We start from the raw sequence: 24,221 nt of genomic DNA, 5'->3' as shown, positions 1-24,221 counted from the left end.
TTTATTATAAATTTTTAGTAGCCAGGCTTCATTCTGATAGTATATAGGCCTTCTGATTTCTCACTACTGCCAGCTATTAGATGGGCTCACATATATACCATGCATTTGCAATATTCAATATACTCAATAGAGCCAATTTTCAATGATGGTGGGTAGAGGAGTAATATACTTTGATTAGCTCTGCCAGAATGGAGTCCTGGTGAGGCAGTGTTGTTTTTCCACAGTTAAGCTTGCTATCCTCTCAGTAACTGATCAGGTAAAGACTCATCAACCCCTAGACTTAGAGGTCTGTTCAATGGTCAGGAGTGGTACAGTGGGAACCCCAGAAATTGAAGTGTTGTGTCACGCTTGAAACATTTTTTGACTATTTACAGAAACACATTTAGGATTGCTTTCAAATCTTACATGTTTTTTATTTCTAATATACTTCACACAATTACTGAATTTAAAAAAAATCATTAATTTTGACTGTAGAAATGATCCAAGCTGTCAATAGAGCAACATAGTTAACTTTTAGAATACAACAGTAGTGCCTTACCATCTCCTGCATCTCAGCTTTTGTGTGCACACATCCACTTTGAACGCTGCTGCTGGAATAGAATAATGGCAGCCTTTGATCATGTAAGGAAAATGTGAGCTCTTGCTGTAAATCAGTTTTACCATCTTGCTTCCTTTTTTAAAGCAGGTTGTCTAAATACCTTCTTAATAAGTAATCATTGGATTTAGTAGGCCTGGTATTCTTAATCTTCAAAGTTGAATATTATGGGATTTAATTGTTCATGCAGGCTATTAACAGGCTTGATCTTCTTTTTCATCTTATTTGAGGATATCGTATAAGTACACAAGACCATTGTGCAATCGCTAAGTCATGAAGTGAGTCATTGGCAGAAACAGGAAGAAAGTGGTATATTCCCTTTGTGCTTTCTGTTTATTACATTGTGCTGTAATTACTTTCTGATGAACACTTATGACTCTTAAGACAAGCTTCACCATGTTTGTTCCATTGTCAACAGTTGACTGTCACTGTTCATGACACACTTTCTATTCTAGACCTCTTTAGTCAGATTTGCTACATTAGTGTGAGAGACAGGAACTTTTCTGGCAACTGGATTAAACTGGAGCAGAATTGAAAACACTGTCTTATTTAAAGGAGGTCTCTGATTGTTTATGCACATCCATGTGTCTGTGTAAGGTACAGCAATAGGTCACTTGGTAATACCACCATTCTTTTTGTGCATGTTACATATAATTCAGAAAGTATTTTGGTAATGTTTCCCAAAGGACTTCTGGTCCTAGGATTCATGTTTTGAAAAGTCCTAATACTCTTTTATCCTCAATGACAGAATTAGATAGGTTAATGTTCTATAGTAGTCATTTTTTAAAAAGTATTCTTCAAATTGTATTGTTTTGAAGTTTGATTACATAAAATGATGTGCTTGAGGTTATTTTGGTTTTCTCTAACCTTCTTCTTAATGTGTATCCTTTATTTAGTGTAGCTCAAAGGGGACTTTATGACTTCACGGATGTCATTGTTTGATTTTCTGGTTTTTCTGTCTTTAAACTTGGATGTGGTAAATTACAAGATTCGTGTGTGACATCTACAGTTATCTTAATCTATGTGGATATTTTTCTATTGTCTCTTCTTTTTTCCTTTCATCCTTTCTTTCTCTTAGCATTAGGTTATTTTAGTCTCATCTCCTGGTGGTATGCATGATGGTTTTTAGTCAGTTTTGAATAGTGTGTGGAAAAATTGTAGACATAATATTGGGGTGTTGATAGTGTCATTTTCCTCTGAAAAGGCTTTATTTTGCTTTATTTTGATTGGTTTGCAGAAGCTCATGTTCTATCTGTAATATATTATATATATATATATATATATATATATATATATTTAAATTATTATGGTAAAATATTTTCATTTTTATGTATTTTTGTAGTATTTAATTTATACTCCCACCACTTCAAGATAATAAATTGAGGCCTACTTTCATGTAATAGTGTTATTTTTTTTAATGTCTAAATATTTAATCCATGTAGAACATGACATATAGGGCTCTAGCCTAATTTACTACATGGCTAGCGAGGTGCTTTAACACTATTAAATAATTTATTTCTCTACAGATATCATAGGCTGCTCCTCTGATATATAGATATCTAGAAATAGATCCATGTATGTAGATTTTCTTCTTTCACTCATCACTTTTTCATCAGTTGCTATTTTATTCATTGAGGCTTTGGAATACATTATATAATAAAACAATTTCTTCACCCCACCCTTTATTTGAAAAAGCCTATCAGTTATATACACACATATATATAGACACACATACAAATATACATATGTGTGTGTGTGTGTGTATATGTATATAATTGTAGATGGACACAATATCTTTATGTATTTTTATGTGATGCTGAGGATAGACCCTACTGCCTCACCCATGCACGGCAAGCGCTCTACTGCTAAACTACAGCCCCAGCCCAGTTTTATATATTTTTAAGATTAATTTGAGCAATTTGGATGTTGAAAAAAATCCTTTTGGGATTTGAATTCAACACAGGTTAAGTTAAATTAAGTAAACTTGTAATCTTTTTACTGTTGAGTTTCTCATCTCTCTTGGTAAAAATTTTAGAAATAGTTTCTTTCAGTAAATGTTTATTCCTGGTTCATTTCTAAAGATTTTGTGTATATTATTGCTATCATGAATGAAATATTTTCTTCCAGTTGGCTTTTCATCTGGATTTTATTTGCGAGAACTGTTTTATTTTTTAATGTATATTTTGGAACTGGGCCACCTTTCTAAATCCTTTTTCATCAATTCCTTCGAGTTTTCCAGGGTACTTGAGTTTATTTTCTTCAAGTTATCATATTTTATCCACTTTTTTTCAATGATAACATCTTCACTCTCTCTCTCCTTTAATTGTACTGACTGTTCTTTCAAAAACAGACAACAATGGTATTAGTTTATATCTTTAAGCTTAGTCCCCCTGACTTTTAGTTAGTTAGATAAGAAGACTGGAAGACTGGTGTGTTTGCTTATTCAATTTTAAGAAAATTATTGCTTCTTTTTCTTTTTTTCCTAACATGGTAAAACAATTGACTGCTTTCTTTTTGTGCATTCCTTATCAGTAATGAAGTTATTGAGACTTCACCTCTTTAGCTGAGGACAGTTTTACTCACATCTTATTGGTAGACTTTTATTAATTTATTTTTCTATATTTTAATTCTATAGTTTTATTTCTCCTGATAAAAAGTCCTGGAAGAGAATTTTAAAATTTCTAAATAGTTTTGGTTATTTTTACTTTTGACTAATTTATGTTTTACTTACTATCACCAGTGAATATGGCTTATGACTGCTAAATTTTAGAATTTGAGGTTTTTGTGGTCTTATTAAGGTCACTTTAAACAAATTAATGTTGCACGGACATTTTTATAGTAATTGCTCACACAATCAGAATACATAAATGCACGTGTACGTGTGTTCACATACATACACAGGACCTTAGTAATAGTTATTCAGAGCCTTTTATTACAATTTTTGAGGGATTAAATTGATTTACCAATGACTAAAAGTAGTGATTTTACATTTTTTTTCTTAGTCTTTTGTCCTTGTATTTGTCTTATCATGTTAATGATGTGATCCATGCATCTTGAACACTGTGGAGTTGGAGGTACGTTCTAATTTTACCTTCATCCATCTCTGAGATATTATTCTCTACCCCCACCCTGTTACTTTAAAAGAAAAGAACACATTCTGTGGTTACATCACCTGGGAGGAATCACAGAGGGTGTGAGTGAGCCTGTACTTGAGTCTTGAAATAGAAATAGGAGATGAATGGGTAGAAGCACATAAGGGATAAGAAAAGGAAAGATGGGGTTTTGAGTTTGAAATATGTATGAAATATGAAACGATCCTGACTTGGGAACAGAAGTCTGAAGAAATACATGATAACTCTGGGTTAATGAAATGGAGAATTATGAGAGCTAGGCAGAGGAAGAATTCTTTATATATAAACTATTCTTAATACAAATTATCAGACATGTACTTGTTTATAAAGTAAGCCTTGTGACAGAGCTTATCACACAGGATCATCTTCGATGCTTGTTTATGTTGATCTTACATGTTCAGATTCTCTTATTCCAAGAGCTCGGAGCAGTGCACCATGATTTACATTATGATCTAATACATGTCCTTTGAATTTTATTTTGCATTTGACATTTGCCCATGTGATATTAGGAATGATAGTGTAAGTTAGTAAGTTCTTCTTGAAGAGAATTTTTCTGTTATGCTGTGAATTGGTCTAGAACTGCTTTCCTTCAGTCCCATTCTTCTCTTTTCTGCCTTGCCCCTCCCCAAATCACTTTCCTTGCATCCATCAAGCAGATGAAATGAAACTATGTTAAATATGGACAGCTGGCAGTTCCTGCAGTCCTGAACTATTTAATTTTGTCCCTTGGGAAGCATGTGGATGGTGGCTTGCAGAGAACTGAATGAAACAATGTAAATTCTAACAGTACTTTTAATGCCCACCATGCAGGTAGGTCTGTGTAAAGGTGTGGGAGCCAGGACCTTGCAGGATGGTATTGCTAAATTTGGGAATGGTAGCTCTTCAGAAATGGCACATTTATTTCAAAAAGGAATTAGAGAAACTAGGTGATATCCTTTGTATGTTTTTATTTTCATTAATTTTTTTTTTTCTATTCCTAGGGGACTCCTTTACACAGTTCCGGTTTGCTGAGGAGAAAGAATGGGATGGTGAAGCTTCATGTCCAAAGCAGGTGGGATAAGTTGGTTTTGAACTTAGAATGGTTTTTGTTAAGACTGAATGCTAGCACCTTTTCTGTTGTTGTTGAAGGGATCATCATGGGGAGAGAAGTTGTCATTCATGTGTAACTGATTCTTACTTCCCTCACCTGTTCAAGAATATTTCAGGGGACTAAAATTATACAGGTCCTTCAAGCTTGAGCTCACCTTTTCACTGGCTATCTGTGTGAATTACTCAGACTTAGCAAAAGATCCCATTTGGTGCTGCCAAGGTTGCTTACCAAGAGCTAGCCCTCTTGGGACAATTTTAGAAAAGTGAAAATGACCTTGAAAAGTCAGGTCATTTCTGTCCATCTCCATGTACTATTAATGTGAGGACTGGTGGCTAATGTGGGTCTGGAGTGGCAGGGCACTGCTTGAGTCTACCAGTAGTGTCTCTGTGTCTGGTCATTATAAACCCATTGATGTGTGAGGCATTTGAGCACTAGAGTGTGGAGATGGGTTTCTGTCCACTTGAAGTCAGGGCATGATCCTAGCTGTCCCTGTGACAGTCAGTGGCAGATTTAGGTGGTGAGTGGTATTTTCCTGTTTGGCAGGTCATTGGTATCACCTTTAAGTTTTGTTTCTCTTTGGTGGCTAGGACATCCGGAAGTAGCTGTTCAGAACCAAGAGGTCATCTGGAATGTTTCCCAAATATTGTTAAGTTTGAGAGGCTGGTGCATTGATATTACTTTACTTCTGAGTGACCACAGTAGCCAAAGAAAGCCCTGAGTGATGGTTCCACATGGAATGTTGCTGGATATAGAGAGGGTGTTTCTGGGTTCTCCCCTTTCCACTTTTCGGTTTAAGAGAAGCAGACTGTACTACCCACAGTCCCATCTCCCTGCCTAGTCAGCCATTCCCTCTCCTGCCTAGGGCCAGCAGTGTGAATTGAGGGAAAATGTCCAGTTAGAGTTCATTAAATGCTTATGTTTTTTCTCCAACTTGACAGTAATTGCAAAAAGCTTCATGGTTTGCAGGTTACTATGCATCTTGAAGCGAGTGGAACACTGCTCTGCTGCTGTTCTGATAGGGTGAGCTGTGACCCAAGAAGATAGTTAATGTGGAGACAAGGATTGTGATCCCTCTAGTGTGACTTACGATCTTACTCCCAGTCAAAAGTAGCTCTAGTAAATTATTTAGTGACTTTCTTTGATCTTTTATTTCCAAAAGGTTATACTTAATCATTCCCTGATATTTTCTTTCTTTTAAAAAATATATACATACACATATACACGTGTAGAATTCGGCACTTTATGTGGACAGTGAGTCACTCGTTCGAGCCCTTCAAGAACTGCCTCTCTCACTCCGACTCAACGTTGCTGCTGAGTTGATCCAGGTAAAAACCCTGAAGGTAATTGTGAACTGATATGGATTCTATCAGGGCAGGGGAAGAACCAGAGGAGAAATGGCCCTTTTCAGGATATCTCAGATTCAGTTTTTCCTTTCATACAGAGTTTTGTGTTAAGATTTTCTTATGAAGTTTAGAGAACAAAAGAATTTAAATCCCTCTTTCACATTTTATATTTGCACCATTTTAAAGGATCAAGTGTAATGGAATTGAGTGAAAGAATATAAAATCTGGCTGTTATTTTACTCAAAATATTTGTGCCATTTTCTGCTCACTAGGAATGCTGGTGAGCAGACGAATAGTTCCTGCCTCCCTAGAGCTTAATCTGTTGGAAAGAGGGGTACCAAATAATCAAATGAATTATAGTAAGTCCTACGAAGGACAGTGTGCTATGAGAGATTGTACTAATGGACCTGGACTGTGGTGTGGTTAGGAATGGCTTTTCTAAAGAAGCCACAGATAAGCTGAGACCTAATATTTGAGCCGGAATTTAAAGGAGAGTGGTTCAATCAGGTCTGCATTCACAAAAATGGTCATGACAACAGTGAACATTCAGGCTATAGAATGGAGAGCAGGCTGCGGGATTGGAGCATGTGTCTTCATGGGTGAGTGTGTACACTTACATGAGGGCAGAGTGAGAGGGAGGCACAGTAGAAAGCTGTCACATGGGACAGGTGAGAAAAACTGTAGCCTGGACTCAATCATGGTACAGATGGCAAAGAAGAGTTCATCAAGAGGTATTTCTAAGGTGACATGAACAGGACTTGGGGGTTATATTGGAAATGGAGAGAGAACAGTCAAGGAAGAACCACCCCTCATTTCACCCATGCTATTAAGTTCTAATACTGCGTGCACAGTAGATTCACCTGGGAAATTAAAAACAAACAAGGAAAAAAAGCCAGGTACCTATTCCAGGTCAAATCTAGGATCAGAATCCCAGCTTTGCTCTGTATAACTGACAGGACTAGACATTTAGCCCAGTTTATGTTTATGGTGCCATATTAAAATATCTGTATTTATCTATGTCCTTCCTTGCCCCAAGGAGTTATTAGCAAACTGGATCTGTCAACAATGCTTTGAAGTGAAAACAAGGGGTTGTTGCCCCTGATAGGGGCTGAACCTTTCTGAACTTACCCACTGTGAGGCCCACTTGCCCCACAGCCTTCCCTCTAGAGAGGGATTCTCATCCTTAGAGTGTAACCTTGCAATCCTGAGGAAAGTGTTTAACTTTCATTTAAGTGTAACATACAGAAAATTGTACACATAGAACTATGAAATCAGTATTCAGATCAAGAATCAGAATGTTCTACCCCATGGAAATCACCATCTACTTCCTCTTCAAGTCTCTGCTCAAAAGATTACCACTGTCCTGGCTTTTAATATTTAGTGTTGCCTATTTTGAATTTCCTACAAATATAGTGAAATCACGTTTTCTTTCATGTCTGACATTTTTTACTTAAATAATGTTGCCCAGAGTCATTCTTTCCTCCTTGGGGAGTTTGTTCTGTACCTTTATGTTAATGCATTTACATACCATGAACAGATCTGCTTTGCTAATTATTTCTCATTGACTTTTACAGATACTCATGTCACATTAGAGATCTAAGTATAAATTCAAATAGATTAATGGCACTGTTAGCTTTCAGGCTAGTGATTAAGAGACATGGGTCTTTTTAACTCAGTTATTCTGTTTCTCTTTCAGGCCACAGTTCCTTTAGAGCTTCCTCAGGTGAAAGCAAAGAGAAGTGATGACAGCAAGGGACTAGGCATGCAGTTAAAGGGGCCATTGGGGCTTGGAGGAAGGGGGCCCCTCTCTGAGCTGAGATCTTCCACTGCTGGCTGCCCTGGGTCCCTGGCCAAAGACAGCCCACTACCAGATCCTTCAGGGAGTTCTCAGAAACCCACTTCCCCACCACAGTCAGCAGCAGACCATTTGGAAGAAGAACTAGATCTGTTGCTTAATTTAGAATCACCTGTAAAAGAAAGAGATAACATCTTACCAGACCAGACATCTCAGGACATGAAATCTGAGAGAGATGGGCAGATGGCCCAAGAGGAAGAAGGTATGTTTTATATTTTATTCCCCATCCCTTCTCTCCATTCTGGTGTTTTTTTGTGAGAACAGCCCCACCCGCATCACACCCGTACACAGCCCTCTGTGTCTGACATTGATCCAGCGTTGTCCCTGACATCTATTCCTGTGCTCACGTCTCTGCTTCCCCCTGAGCTGACCTTTCTGACAACCTTCCTCTCACTCGATACACTGAGTTTCTAAAGCTGCTGCCTGCCTGACTGCAGCACTAACCCCGGGGCTGCAAATTGAACCTGTGCTATGGAAAGGCATTAAGATACTTGTAGCCCTCAGATTTTCAGCAGCAGACCTTTTAATCGACTGTCTGAACAGGCTTGTTAACCAACTTTCTTTATACTTTCTTGCTATTTTCATCTTTTTAGTGAAGAATACTTAGTAATTTGTGCACACTTTGAGATGGTATCCCATCTGATGTGGTGAAGGCCACCTCCATATACTGCATTTGAGAACCATTAATGATTTTTCACGATTGTTGTAACCATGGAAAGACAGAGCTATTGGTCTAAAAAAGATTTCACTTTTTACTAGTTTTTTTAACTTCAGAATAAAGATAAAAGCAAATCTCTTCCCCCATTTATTAATTTGTTTGGAAATTATTGTATCATCTTTGGGAATAACAAATAATGAGAATGTTTCCCCTTGTTTATATAAGGCAAGTAATAATTAGAGCTGAATTATATCCTGGAACAAACCCTGGGGAAGCTTTAGCCGTCTATGCTGGGACTAATGTAAGGTTATTAATACTGCTTTTATTTCCCTAGTTCCTGCAAAACCATCTGTGACTGAAGAAAAGAACGTGGAATCTGAGCAACCAAGTACATCAAAAAATGTGACCGAGGAAGAACTGGAAGACTGGCTGGACAGCATGATTTCCTAAAGAGAAAGGGGGGGGGGGGAGTGCCTGAAGCAATTTTGGTTGCCTTCTACTTCAGGGTGGGCACAAGGCTGTCCTTCAGTTGTCTAGTATACCCCATGCGTTCCTGTATGCTTACAGCAGTTGATGCCTACCTCTTTATTTGGCAGCATTTGAAATAATAATACATATCAGAGGCTAGTTGCATTCTAGCTTAGTAATCTAATAGATTTCCTTAGGGGCAGAGAATTTTATAGCCTCCTTCCTCTGATGTTTACAGCATAGCAGGTGCTGCCCACTTACATGCAATCGGCCAAAATAAACACCCTCTGGTCCATGGATTTTTTTTCTTTGTTATGTGAAGTTGCTGTTGTCTTATGTCCCTTTCCTCAGCAGTCCCAGCATGGTTATAGAATCATTCAGAAGTGGTACGAGAGGCCAAACCATGGATTGGTATGTATTACTTTATTGCAATGGGCACTTCATTTTATTGGAGATTCACTTAAACATTAGCAGCTCCACTACTTACAAGGGACCATAAAGCATTACTCAATTTTGGCATAAGATTGAGATTTTTCTGAATTTTCTCAATACAGTACTTTTCTTCTAATAACAGCAGGTGACAAGCTGTTACTGAAAAAAAATTATGAATAACCTTCAAGTGCAGTTTCATAAAGTAAGAAGATCAGCACAACTATTTAATGGAACTGTCCTTCTGGAACACAAACATAAAAAACTTGCATAGCTATATCTAAAGAGGTTTTTAAGGCACTTAATCGATATTTCAGTGTCGACAAAGTGTTGGTTTGTTTTCTATTTCATTAACTGCTTAAAGCTTTTCAGGCTGATTCTGGATATCGTCACTAGCACATACCATGGGAAAAATTGGACTGCAGTTAATGTAATTTCGTGTAGTTCAGACCATGAGTCACAGTGGGATACTGTCACATGATATTCAGGTGTTCAAGAATTGATACTTCTGACCTTTTCCACAGTACTGCCATCCCCCACACTAGTTGCTTTAGAACTAAGAAAACTTGAACATATTAGATTCCTCACCATCTCTTGTTATTAACATCTTGACAGGTTATCATGATGTCTGTCCATTAGGCACAAATCAATTTCCAAATGTCAGATTTTTAAATACTAAGGGAAGCATGTGGAAAATGTCACAAACATGTTGCAGAACTATGAAAGGATTTCGTTTCCCCAGAGGTTGACAATCCAGAATCACTTCTTTCACTCAGATTTATCCCAGCTGATCTTCATATTGCTTCCGAAAACAGTCGCCAGCGGGGAAGAAATCCCAACACCTTTCTTGGTACATCTTCCATACATAAGATTCCTGAAATAATGTGAACAAAGGGTACTTCTTTTCACACCACCGTAAGTAAAAACCCAGTTCTTGCTCTGGCTCCCTTTAGGAAGACTTCTGCAGATACACCTGAAGCCAAAAGGGCACCTTCTTCTTGCTCTACCCCAGCCCATAGTGCTGACAGGGATGAGCAAAATGCATCCTCTGCCCCATCCCCCAAAAAAAGATTTTGCAAGAGAGGCTGGTCCCATGTCATTTGTAAGTGGAGGGAAGAGTGAATGTACTTGTTGGGGTGCATTCTGTGCTGGCTTAGGCAGATGCCTGAGAGCGCAGGTCTATGTACCAACCATGTCTTCCTTCACTGAGGGAGCTGTAGTTTTCCTACAAATCCAGTGATGTTTGGATATTGACTAACCGTTTTCAGCCCTTATTCTGTTTTTCTCATAGTCACAGAAAGTATCCTCACTTGTCCTCTACATTCCCACTGTCACCCCCGCACAAGGTCGTTCTCTGACTCCCCTACTCTTTGTTACAGCCACCTACTCTATTTCTCATTGTCATTTCCTCTAATGTTCTCCCCACCCCCAGTTATTCTGCTCTGAAGCAGTAGGAGCAATGGTTTAGGAAATGTCAGTGTTCAGCAGGAGGACTCTGGAAATAGGTAGGGTCCCCGTAGAATTTGGGCTTCCTTAAGTCAGATAGGGGATGGAAAAAATGCATGCAAGAAAATAGTGGGGTCATTTTTTGGATATTGACTCTTAAAACTCAGGGAAGATCTAACACAGGTAGGGTTCTTAAGGACATTTTATTTCTCACCTGACCCGTGTGCTCTGTTTCATCTTTGTTAATCAAATACATCAGAAAGAACCTGAAGGAAAAAAAAGACATGAGAAAAAGGTGTCTTAACCAAAGTTCACTTACCAACTACCTCTTTACCGTCCCTAATCTTTGAGCTTAGAGTTTTGTCCACCATTTAAGAAAATCCTAAACAGTAAAATGGCAGCCCAACCTCTTACCATAAAATTTTAACCAGCTGATTTATCTAATGAAAATGTAGACCTGAAATCATAGGTGAGCATCAAGGGTGTCAGGCAGGAAAAAGGCTGAAAGTATTTGATTCCCTTAAGGTGCGTTCATGCTTCCAGAAATCTAGTTCTGTTTTTTATACTAGACAACTCGGAAATCCCAGTGTGGTTTTACTTGTTCTACCTATGATCCATGTGGAAGATTTCTGTCCGTCTCTGACACATGAGTGTCCTGAGGGGCTGAACTCTCTGAACTTGCATAATGTGAGCTGAGACAATTTCCAAAGGAACTAACCTTGTGCCCTTCAGGAAAAGGCTGATGGCAAGGAAGAAAGAATATCCTTCTGAGGGTGGTGCTGTACTTAGAGGGATGGCTCTAGATACGTTAGTTTCGCCTTCCCTAAAGAAGACAGGGCCAGTGTCTTTATCATCATTGCTCCCCTAGCACACTTATTAAATTGAAAAAGCATCATTTTAGGTGGGAAGATCAAACATAAGTAATTGGAGTCTATCCCACAAAAGTCTCAGCAGGGAGGCCCCACCTGGAACAGCACCGACATGCTTCTGTACTCCCGCTATGCGAGCTTGAGGCCAGTGCTCATTTCCTGTTAGGCATGTATCTTGACCACCTCCACTGAGAATGTACAGGAACAAATAGAAATTCCAATCTAACTTTCCCAAAGGCTGGACCTGTTCCTTCCTACAGAAAGATTAGGACTTTCTAAACAATAAAAGGTAGAACAGAGTGGGGAAGGACAAGATCCTTAAAAATGATCAGTTATAAAGTCACTTATCAGATCACATAATTACATGGTAGGCTGAAATAACTTGTTCTTGAGCAAATCCTTTGCCTTAGAAGAAATCCATGTATTCATTTACTGTTTCTATGGGTTGCCCAGATGTTGCTGTATAGACACGACAGTGTGAAAACATAGCCACCCAGAATTATGCCACTCTCATGGAGTTGTATTAATGGGATGATGAGGCCCGAAAATTGGCTACAGATCGCTGGCCTCTTTGAGGAGGAAGGCCTTTCAGTAAGGGGTACATAGGAGAATGTAAAGGGAAACAGTACAGACAGGGAGCCTAGGAAGTTCTCTGCCTAGCTCCTGGTTAGCTGAGGATGCTGCTCACTCATTGGACAAGAGCTGGAAATAAAAATGGACATTCTTTAGGATTGAAAAGCGTGGAAACTCCACTGGAAAAAGAAATTGGTGGGGGTCTTGTCACAGCTTGGGAATGCCTGTGGTATAGCAGGGACAGCCTACAGCAATGCAGCACATATGGACCAATAGTTTCAGAGAAACCTGGGCATTCTTTTTTAGCCTAATGATTCCCTTTCCCCTCACTTTTGTATTTTTTTAAATAAACAATTTATTTGTTTTAATTAGTTATATATGACAGTAGAATTCACTTTGATTAATTAATACTCACAAGTAGTTGGCTAAGTTGTGCTCTTGTAATGTGTGTGTCTCAAAACCATGAGGAGTTGTGTCAAAGTAGTCATTGCCAATGCCACAGATGAAACATTTAGTCTGTGAAAAGTAACAGAAAAGGCAGTTATAGGAAGAAGGCTGATCTGTTGAACAATGCTGTTCTCTTTAGTGCTTTTGGTTATTAGTCATTTACTGGACAGTGCTATCTGCCTAGCTCCTGGTTAGCTGAGGATGCTGCTCACTCCAACCATGGGACAGTGGAGGAAGCAGCAGTGTGGCAGGCTGGGGGAAGGTACACAGGGGAGAAATGCCCAGAGGTGTGGTAGATGGGCACAGAGCAGGCACCAGACAAGCATATAAAACAATTTATGGTTTTGCCCAGGGCTGACCCTAACTAATAGCCAGACCTTTAAAAAAAAAAATGCTATGGGAATATAAAAATAGGGTTGGAATGAATAGTTAGAGCATTACCTCCATATCTTCTCGTACTTGTTCCTGCTGGTCTCTGAGTTCTCCAAAAGCATCAATAATAAGACCTGGAATTTTAAAACAAAGACCTAGCATCTTAATCTGCATAGTGATCTCCTGGGAGGGGAGCCATAAGAGGGAGCAGCAGAGTCCATTTATCAAAGTGCTGCCTCCCTGCTGACCATTTCTCGCTGATGCGGTCATCTCCTTGCTCCTCTAAACTCTACTCTCCACCACCCCCTCCTGTTGTGCTTGGCCATTTGTTTCAGTCTTTGGGATGGGCTTTTCCACTTCTACTGGCCCCTCGGACCTGGATGTGTACCAGGGTCTTTGCTTCTGGGCCCTTAACACCTGCATATTGCACGGGATGACTCAAACTAAATTAATGTTCTTTTTCCAATTCCTGACAAGCTATTGACAAATATTACTACTTCTTATCCCCCCCAAAAGATGATTAAAAACCCTTCACATTCCCACAGCTCCTCTCTGTTCCTTCCCCATTTCAAGAGGACAAAGACCCAGGCAAGACTAGTCACAGATCTCCAGGCAGAAGTAGTGATGAGGCTATAATTCAGAGTAGGGAGTCTGCTCGGGATTTTCAAGTTTCTTGTAACAGTGACTGGGTGAAATTTGACTTTATGTAATCAAGATCTCAAAAGAGTAAATGCTCCATAAATATTTACTAAATTAACCGGTGAATGAATTCACAAACTTCTTTATAAAACAATTAGGTCATAGATGCAAAAAAAAAAAAACAAATGATTCGTTAAATTTTGTTCATACTTAATACAACGGGCAACATACCTTGAATGATGGCCAGCAAGATGACAATGACAAAGAAGAAAAAGGTAATGTCAAAGACAATGCGGTACATTTCATAAGGATCACCAGCAGGGTCTTCAATTTCATCACCAATGCCGCCCCCTGCTCTCACTCCCACATACATGTGGAAAAGGTAGCACTAGGGAAGAAAAATGGTGGTGATTAGATAAGAGTGGCAGCTCTGACCAAGAGCCAGGGACTCTGCAGTGATAGCAGTGTCCCTGGCTGCTAACTGCTGTCTCCTATACCATCTGATCAGTTTATTATCTACAATGATAGAAAAATTGATATTACATTTAAATGCACTGCTGGGGATTGAACTCAAAGCCTGGTGCATACTGGGCAAGGACTCTACCACTAAGCTATATTCCCAGCCTTTTTTGGTTAAACAGTTTTGAACTACTTGATACATACAACAGAATTAATTAAAGGTACTTATGAGGGCTTAAATATATCTTATAAGTATGGCATACACCAGATGATAGTTTTCCGTCAATGAATTTTAAGAGTGCCATCCTGGTGTTCAGGTTTGCTGTAAACTCTTGAGAAAAGCTTCCTTCTGCTTCTCCTGATACACTTGGTAAGGATTTCTGCAGAATCTTAGATACAATTTGAATATCTCTAATCAGAAATCCAGAATGCTCCAAAATAAAAGTTTGAGTACTGACATGAGAAAATGTAGGCACAGCAAGTATGGTATAAAATCATCCTCAGACTGTGTATAGATTTATATGAAACACAAATGCATTTCCTGTTTAGACTTGGGTCCTATCCTCAAGATACGTCATGTCTCATTAGGTATACAAAATATTTCACAAACAAATCAGTTCTGGCCTGGCATGATGGTGCATGCCTGTAATCCCAGCAGCTTGGGAGACGGGATGATCACGAGTTCAAAGCTAGCCTCGGCAAAAGCGAGGTGCTAAGCAATTCAGTGAGACCTACTCGCTAAATAAAATAAAAAATAGGTTTGGGAATGTAGCTCAGTGGGCAAGTGGTCCCAACTTCAATCCCTGGTGCCCCCCCCCAAAAAAAATCAGTTCTGGTCCCCTGCCTTTTGGATAAGGGATGCTCAACATGTAAGACTTGCTGCTTCTGCATGTTTGATCAAGTGTGTAGGCCTTTGGGCACTGGCTCACCACCATCTTTCCTCCTGAATGGGTGGGTTAAACTCACAGGGTAAGGGCAGCTGAAAATTGGGTACCACTCCCTAGTATTGCCATCTCATGAGGGCAATTGTCTCAGGGCATAAGGAGAGTTTTTAGCCAAAAAAGTTACTGATTTTATAGAGAAATGCACACAGACCAGGGTAGTTCACTACCACCTGTCCCCAACACATGTTCTTTTGTTGAAATCACGTTATGGTGTATGCGATGGTGGGTCATCCTAAGCTGTTCCTCTCACCAGGGCCTAGCCTTTCAGGACCCCCATTTGTTCCTGTTGGTGTCATGTTCTTCAGCCTTTAGGTGGCTGTTCTGAAAGAACTCCACTGGTTGGAATGAATCAGATGCATTTTGGGGGGACTTTGCTCCTCATTCTCAAGCACCAGAATCAAAGCTTGACTTCCATGCAATTTAGGTGCATGTCCAGTCTCAGGGCTGTCTCATCTTTACTTTGGAGAGTCGAGATGAACAGTGGCCCTACTGTGGTGAGCTTTTCTTTCCAAGACACTTAGTCCCTGGGAATGAAAGCTGTTTCCCTCCTCTCTTCCCAGGACACTTGTCCCTTTTGGACAGGGCATCCCTTTCTAGTCCCTCCTCCTCCACAGCGCTCAGTTCTTCAGGCCCCCATGTGACTGCACGGCGCAGGCTCTTACCGTCATCATGTCATCACACTTCATATCAGGCTCATCGTCATCTTCACTTTTGTTGTAGAATTTGCGGAAGAAGTTAAAAGCCACCACGGTGTAGAGGTAAACCACCACAGCCAGGAGACCAACAGTCAGAACCAACTGGAGAGGAGAAGACAGATGAGGAGAAGGCGGGGGCGCTCTGCCTCCAGAGCTTCATAGGAGACTCTAGCTCAGAGGAAGTGTGAGGCAGCAGGGAGAAGAGAGGTGGAGGGGCCATGCTGTGTGCACGGAAGGAACAACTGATCCCAGGGAAGAGGCTTAGTGGGAGAACAGTAATGAGGTGTTAAGGTTGAGTTCTCTTCCCCCTAACTGTCCATACCTGGGGATACAACTGAATTTGGAGATAGAGCCTTTGAAGAGGTTATTTAGTTACAAAGAGGCTGCGAGGGGGCACAGACACGTGCACACACAGGGACAAGTGTGAAATTGCAGCCAGGAGGCAGCTGTCCACAAGCTAAGGAACGAGGCCTGAGGGGAAACCAACCCTGTTAGCTTCTTGGTATTAGACTTCCAGCCTCCAGAACCTGGAGACAAAAAGTTCTGTTGTTGATCTGTACTTCTCTTATGGCATCCCTAGGAAATAAGGGTTCAGCCACATGAATGCGGATTAGGGGCCTCTACCAGGGCCTAAGACTGAGGTGGAGATATGAGGATGAACAAGATCAAATCTTTGCCTTCAAGGAGTTACGCTAAAGGGAATGGGCATGAGCACCAATATAAAAAACAGATGTGTTCGGCAGCCTCTTGAGGGGTGAAGAGTCGCACTCTGTACTGCAGACCTCACAGAAAGTAGTTGGTTTAGAAAAAAAGAACTTGGACTTCCTACCATAGAAAAGCAAAGGGACTTTGCTCTAAGCTCAGCCACTTAGTCATGGCTATGTGGTCTTGGGTAAAATATAGCCTCTGAGCCTTAATTCTCTTATTGGTAAAGTGACCATAAGCTCTACCTTATAAGATAGTTGTGAGACTGTCACAGTACCTGTGACTTGGCACAAGCATGGTAATTTTAATTTCCTTCCTCTACTATACCAGAGTTTACAGATGTGAGAAGGTATGTCTCATGCATAATTAATTGTTCTTAAGTGTTAAACATATGCATACTATATATACGTAGAGAGATGTGTCCTTAATTAAGAACAAATATACAGACATATCAAAAGTAGCAAGAAGGCATATATAGATAGAACCCTCCCCGCAAATATATCAAAGCCTAAAAAATCCTTTCAACACCAATTCTGATATTTCCATCCATTACCTTGCTTTAAGTGTAAAGAGTCTCCTAAATCAAGGTTCTTGTGTCTCTCACATTTTGTAAGGGTAGTTCAAGTTATTTGGCCAACAAAGGTGCATTATGTGCTATCACACATTTCTTCCTGTCACATACTGTGTACTAGTTATTTTTTTTTCCCTGTCCATTCTGTTCCAAATCAGTATAAACCCAATACCTGTTTGCCATTGTGGGTTACAGATGACAGAATAGTCCTCAAGGTCTTGAAGCCCATTGCAATATCCAATAGATGAGCAGCAAAGAAGAAGTTGTTGTAGTGACCCAGGACTGACATGGTGGTGTACCAGGCAAGGTAGAGAAAGGACTATGGAAATGAAGGAAAATTAGCATTTGTACTGCTTGGTGTGCTTTTTAAGTTGTCCCCCCCCCCACAATCCCTCATTTGAAATGACAGTGAGGATAGAGGGGATCACAGTGCTATAGTACTATAAGCCCAATGACTGCCAGAGAAGCCCCAACTGCCCTCACTGTTTTATGAGGAAGAGTAGTCCCCTGGCACCTCTGAGGCTGTCAGCTCCTGACCCTTTCTGGGAAGGATGGATTATAGCTTTTCCCTTGAGGTATCCAATGACATCTCTGAACCTGGGGCAAAGAATCTTGTTTTTCCAGGTGTGATACGTACATTGTCAGTAAAAACAACCCCCAGTTTCCAGATATGGTACTTCATGTCGATGGAACTCAGCCTAAAGAGGAGCAAATAATTTCATAACGTAAGAATGTCAAGATTTAGTTAAGTGTTTAATAACTTAAATACAGCTCTGAACTTTATCAAGTAATATGGGTTCCCTAGGGACAGAATGGTTGAGTCATATATCCTGAAATCTTAATTAGTCTTTCTCTTGCAGCTCTATTGGGCATAAAAACAGCTTGGTCTCATTTTTTTAAAGCAGTGCTCTCCCAGTACATTAGAACTTAGGTCAGAGCCTGGGAGAGCAAAGAATGGTTGCAGTTTTCCCTCCAGCACACTGGAGAGGAATGCAAACACAAAGGCTCTATTGAACCATTTTGGATTTTAACACCTAAGCTCTTTACCAGGATACCAGAGAAGCTGCCTCTGTTTTGGTCTCTTCCACTGGGCTAAAGTCAAGGGCATTTTTGTCCAAACCCAGGAGTTCAGCGATGCGCTCTGCCCCGTAGAGATCTCCATACTTGTTGATCACCTAAAGCAGAGAAAGCTAGGTGAGCTGGGGCTGCAGGCCACCCTCCATGTTTTCTCTAGCTCCCCATCTTCTGAGCTTTGCTACATTTTGAGTTCTTCCAAGGGGTGGATTTAAGACATGACTCAAAATGCAATGGGGATGGGGTAAGCCCTGAGAAAAAGGAAGTGATAATGGTCCTTAAGAAAAACTGCTTTTTATGCTGGAAATTTTTTTTTTTTTTTTTTTTTTTTGTACTGGGGATTTAGCCCAGGGGTACTTTACCCCAGCCCTTTGAATTACTTTTAAAATTTTGAGATAGGATCTCACTAAGTTGCTTGGAGCCTTGCTAAATTGCTGAGGCTGACCTCAAATTAAGATCCTCCTATTTCAGCCTCCCAAGCCACTGGGATTACAGATGTGTGCCATTGCATCTGGCATCTTTTTAAAGGCGAGAGAAAAGTCTTAATTTGGAGGGGGGAAGGGAACTATTTAAAGCAGATAAGTATGAGAAGTCAAACACCTACAGACGTGCATACACAATCCGTCCTGTGACTTATTCTTGAGATGCCATCTTAAAACTAATACTACGTTTATTCATGTGTGTATATATGGAGAACTTAACATACTACATTTCTTTATAATCATCATGGACTTTGTCCCCATTGAAAAGGCATACCTTTCTCTTCACAAACTTGTCCCAGTAGTTATTAGGAAAAGATCTGAAAAATAAAATGAAAAAGGCAGATTCTTAACATCAAGGCAGGTACATCAAGAAACTCACCAGTCTGAGTGTCTGGGCCTGTGATCTTTTTTATTTCCGTCCTGCTCACTGAAGAATCCAAGGTGATTGAAGGTAGAGTCATCATAGATCTCCTGATTTATGATTCCACTACTTTGTATTGACTTCTGAAACACTTGGAAAGCTGCTCTCCAATCTCACAATTGTGATTAAGAACCAGGCGTTTTGATGACTAGCCAGAAGGAATTTTTAAAAAACTTTCCCAGCACGCACACCTGGCCCTCTTTCTCCCAGGTTCCTGGCTGCCCACCCATGCATCCCTGGTTCCCTCTGAGCTCCAGAATGTCTCCTGTACCACCACTACTGTTCCCTGCAGGCAGAAGTCTACATACCTATTTTTCTCCCTGCTCCTCGGTGTACTGGGGGAATTTAAACCATGTGCTCTGTCACTGAGCTCCATTCCCAGCCTTGTGTATTTCTGATTTTGAGACCATGGCCAGCCTCAGAAACTGATTGAGGCCCTAACTTGTGATCCTCCTTTCCTGCCTCTGAGTCATTGGAACTACAGGCATGCACCATTGGGCCTGGCATGTTTCTTGATCCCAGTATAAACCAGAACTAAAACCTAGTAGGAAACATATGTTCCATTCAATGAGTTGCTGTGTCATAAAAGGGTAGGTAGTAGGGATGCAGGATGTGATGGAATATATAGACAAGGTCCCTAGTTTTGTGGTTTGCAGACTGGGACTTGCCTTTGGTTAATTTACATACAGTTTTTCTTAACAAGTGTGCACTTCTACTCAATTTTCCATTCCCACACAAGTCTGGTAGCCCCTGCTTTCATAGGTCCCTGTCTCCTATAGAAGTGGTTCCTTGTTTTGTACCAGCCCCAGCCTCCCCAGAGAGGAGATCTTCCTTCTGCCTGTAGTTTGTACCAGCTCTTCTGTAAATAGTTTCTTATTGTTAGAGTCAAGAAAGAACTGCCACCTTCAGGTACGTTGACCAAAACTATTCGATTTTCACCCACGCATTGTACTTAAAATCTAAAATAAAATACTTAGAAATTAAGCCACACCAATACCTCCTTCTGTTAAATCCCTTAGACTGATACAATTCTTCCTTGGTCTGAGCATTTTGAATTTCTTATCCCTTGACTAGGGACAGGAAGCGCCTTGAAGGTAGAACATATGTTTATAACATTCCTTAAAAAAATAGACTTTCAGAAGGGAAATGCATGGATAATACATTTGCATATGAATGGAAAAATATAAGATGTTCATCCTCTTTTGTAATCCGGGAAATGTACACACCTACCAGATCAGCAAAATTATCTTACAACAATAAGGGCTGGCAGAGAGGAAGAGAAGTAGAAACTCTTGATATAGCCAGTTACTGTGGCACACACCTGTAATTTCAATGACTCAGGAGGCTGAGGCAGGAGGATCTCAAGTTCAAAGCCAGCCTCAGCAATTTAACGAGGCTCTCAGCACTTAGTGAGACCCTGTCCTCATTATAGAAAATACAAAGGGCTGGGGATACAGCCCAGTGGTTACCCTGGGTTCAATCCTTGCTGAAAACAAAACCCTCTTGATAAGTACCATTTAGAATGTACATTAGAATAAACATTTCACATATCCCAGTATTTAGCAAATTCCCTACCTGGTTCTACCTACAGGGAAACGCTTGGACTTGTGCTTCAGATATAGGAATGGTCATTGTAGCACTGTTTCTAAGATCCACAAACTGGAAACAATGAAACATGCACTGCCAGATACACAAGTCATACACTTACATGTTGGAAATAAACAGCTACACACGTTAATGTAGTGAGCTCCACGAACATAATGATGAACAGAAGATTCAAGTGATAGTATAATTTGTATAGTAGTATGGTTCCATTTATATAAAGTTCAAGAGAATTAAAGCAGTACATTTAAAGACAAATACCTAAGTGAACACTATAAAGCAGGCGAGTGAATGTAAGAATCAACTTCATTAACTAGTACTGGATATTAGAAAAGAAGTTAGCAGGAAGGAGGGGGGAGTTAGGAGTATAAGATCAGGGATGAAAACAGGCTTTCAAGCTTTCAGCAATATTCTATTTTTTTCAACTTTGGAACTCATTTAAATGCACATTTACATGTCCTTATATGTGTTTAACAATATAAAAATAAAGCAAGCCAGCTCAGGGTGGATAACGTGTAATAGAGTGCAACAGGGTGTCTGTGCTGGGGCGATGGAACTAATGTTATATAGCACAATTGGGCCACCTTAGTCCACAGTCAATTACACATTTCAAAAGAACTAGGGAAAAGTTTGAAGGATGTTAATTACTGATTTGATCAGTATAGATTGTATGCATGTATCAAATTATTAAGAAGAGCCTTTTTAAAATTAGTTAATTGAAAAAAGTATCATGTACTATGACATTTTTGTTAAAAAAAAAGTCACTCTAAAAAATTTAAAGCATGCATTGTTCTGAGTACTTAAGCCACTTGAAAAACATCCTTGTTGGGAAATTTTGGTATACTTGTCTCATTAAAATAATTTCTAGAAACTGGACTGCACTTTTACTGAGATATTAAAACCATATCACCTTGTACCACAGATTTACACATTACTAAGAATTATAGAAAGCTTACTTAAAAATTAATAGTATAACACTTCTGAAATGCAATGACAAAGGATCAGAAATAACACTTAGTGGTTTTTCTTAGGAGACTGGCAAGGATCTGCAGGCAGGGACAGACTTGCACTGCTAAGTTTTTAAGTTTTTCTAAGAAAATAGCCTTCCCTTTTTAGAGACCATTTTACCTTTAGACACTCACTTCTCAATTTGCTTGATTGTCTTTAGATGAGAAGCAGTTTTATTCCCCTGGGGTCAGGGTTATGTTTCCAAATATTTAAGCATATCTTAAATATTTTAATTGGCAGGGCTAAGAGTTCCAGCAGTCACCTCTGTTTACTTTCACGACAATAATCTATCTTGCAACTCTCCTTTTCATAACGGAATGTACTGGCATTGGAGCATGCCATTTGCTATTGTGATGGTTATTTTTTTGAACAGGTAGAAAACAGTTTGATGCCTGTACCAAGCATTTGACATGTGTTCATTAATCCTCCCAAGACTGTAGGAGGTGGTATCCTCAATTCCTCTGTTGCTGAAGAGGAAACAGGTTTAGAAGGCTTGATTACCTTGCCCAAGCTCATAGTCCTCTAAATTGTAGAGCTGATGTCTGCTTCAAGAATCGGTGCTCTCCCCATTACAGTATCATGTGCACACCAGGAAGCAAGGCTCACCTCTGCAGACCTCCTCAGATGGCCTGTTTGAACTGCCCCGTAATACTATGCAGGGAGGAAGTCTGTTACCAAACAGCTGTCAGTTTAAAGAGATTTCAGAGAGGATACATCACAGGACAGCCGTGTCACTGGGGGGCTCTGGAGAAGCTCAGCTGTATCTCCAGATCCTTGTCCAGTTAAGTCTTGGAAGTATATGACTCAAATGTGGAAACCTAGTTTGATACCAGATTAATCCAATATTAATCAAACAAGCTCAGTACCTCTTGATAATCTCTTCTCTCATTAAATTTACAGAGATATACACCAGTGTTTGAGGGGAAGTAGACTACTTTTTTGAATAGGCAAGGCAGAAGTCCCAGAAACCAAAGTCAGGCTTATGTTAATCAGTCTCAAAGGTTGGTGAAGCATTAGATTTACAACAGATTTGTATTGCTCTGGGAGTGGGGGTGGAAGGACACTTACGGTGTGTTGATTACCAAGCGGTCCCACTGCCCCTTGATGTCATCTTCAGATGGTTGTTCAGTGATATACAAACCATCAAACTCCAGCTTTCTGGCAATTTCTTTTTCCCTTTTGAATACCACCAAAGGGACCTGGGAATGGGGGGACAGTCATTAGAGAAGGTTTTATGATTAAAAGCACCTGCTTCCAGACATTCATCACAAAATTAACCTTCCAACTTCAGGGCACTAAATTTATGCTGGGGTTCTTAGGGCACCTTGACAAAAGCCAAATCTCAGTCCTTTCACTACTCTACCTGCCCCTCCAAAAGCTAATCTAATTTGGGCCACTCTTTAAGGGTTCAGTTAAATAATTGATAATACAAACTGGGCATCTCTGCCCATCCTAGTGAGAAGGTAATTTTTAGAGACTCAGGAATAAGACTCCTAGACTTGGTGTCCACCAAGACTTAGAAAGGACAACAAACTATTCTAAAATAGATTGGTCAGCCACAGAAATATGTTGATGTGTTCCAACGCCCTTCAAAGGCTAGGGTCATATTCATCTTATGCCTTTAGAATAGAAGTTTTCTTTCCATCAAGAACTCCTGCCAGGTAGTAGAACACATGTTTCTTCCTATCATTCCCCACAGATCTCCTTATCTGCAGGGGATACATTCTAAGACCCCCAGGAAAAGCCTGGAGTCACACTCTGTATATCCTATGTCTTTTCCTATATGTACAAACACAAATTTAATACCTTTTTTTTAAAATCTGAAGTACTTATTACACTGTGGCTATAATTTTTGCAGTTTGATATATGACAGCAGCAAAACTAACACATTTCTTTTTTCTTCTTCACATTTTAATGAATAGAAATTTGTTCTTACTCTAGATCTAAGCAGTCTCAGAATTTATTTAGGGCTTGTGTGTGTGTGTGTGTGTGTGGAGAACTGTCACCTTTTCACTTAAAATAAAAACTTCATGGCTTCTCTTTGGCATACCTGAATTGCCAGTATTAAGTAAAATAAGGGTTATTTGAACATAAGCAATGTGATGCCTTGAGAGTCAATCTGATCATTGAAAGGGCTACTGGTGACTAACAGGTAGGTAGTATATACAGTGTGGATTCACTGGACAAAGGGAGGATTCATATTTCATGGGACACAATGGGATTATGTGAGATTTCATCATACTACTCAGAATGGCAACAGTTTGAAACTTATGAATTGGTTATTTCTGAAATTTTCCATTTAATATTTTGGACCACACTTGACTGAGGGTAACAAACTATGGATG

At 39.8% G+C, this 24,221-nt stretch overlaps 2 protein-coding genes across 3 annotated transcripts in view; one reads left to right on the top strand and one right to left on the bottom strand.

Annotated features, from left to right (window-relative positions):
* Positions 1-9,437, top strand: part of AVEN (apoptosis and caspase activation inhibitor) — a 171,329-nt gene extending 161,892 nt beyond the window's left edge. The window contains exons 3-6 of one of the 2 annotated variants that reach the window (XM_081288851.1): positions 4,707-4,777; positions 6,046-6,141; positions 7,856-8,216; positions 9,007-9,437. In XM_081288851.1, the coding sequence (XP_081144977.1) occupies positions 4,707-4,777; positions 6,046-6,141; positions 7,856-8,216; positions 9,007-9,122 (644 nt within the window). In that variant the 3' untranslated portion in view covers positions 9,123-9,437. The remainder of the gene's footprint in view (positions 1-4,706; positions 4,778-6,045; positions 6,142-7,855; positions 8,217-9,006) is intronic. The other variant, XM_081288852.1, reaches the window with a different exon arrangement.
* A 46-nt stretch (positions 9,438-9,483) lies between these two features.
* The window catches only part of RYR3 (ryanodine receptor 3), a 518,939-nt gene continuing 504,201 nt past the window's right edge, over positions 9,484-24,221 (bottom strand). Inside the window, exons 92-102 of the mRNA XM_081292880.1 lie at positions 22,945-23,075; positions 19,120-19,162; positions 18,337-18,464; positions 17,927-17,987; positions 17,462-17,608; positions 15,981-16,115; positions 14,147-14,303; positions 13,346-13,410; positions 12,873-12,973; positions 11,230-11,281; positions 9,484-10,443 (exon numbers count right to left, since the gene is read on the bottom strand). Coding sequence (XP_081149006.1) covers positions 10,348-10,443; positions 11,230-11,281; positions 12,873-12,973; positions 13,346-13,410; positions 14,147-14,303; positions 15,981-16,115; positions 17,462-17,608; positions 17,927-17,987; positions 18,337-18,464; positions 19,120-19,162; positions 22,945-23,075 — 1,116 coding nt within the window. The 3' untranslated portion in view covers positions 9,484-10,347. The remainder of the gene's footprint in view (positions 10,444-11,229; positions 11,282-12,872; positions 12,974-13,345; positions 13,411-14,146; positions 14,304-15,980; positions 16,116-17,461; positions 17,609-17,926; positions 17,988-18,336; positions 18,465-19,119; positions 19,163-22,944; positions 23,076-24,221) is intronic.

This window comes from Spermophilus citellus (genome assembly GCF_964194105.1).
Source record: "Spermophilus citellus genome assembly, chromosome: 4".
Taxonomy (NCBI): Eukaryota; Metazoa; Chordata; class Mammalia; order Rodentia; family Sciuridae; genus Spermophilus; species Spermophilus citellus.
The sequence above is the reverse complement of the archived record's forward strand: the minus strand, read 5'-3'. Positions and strand labels throughout refer to the sequence as shown.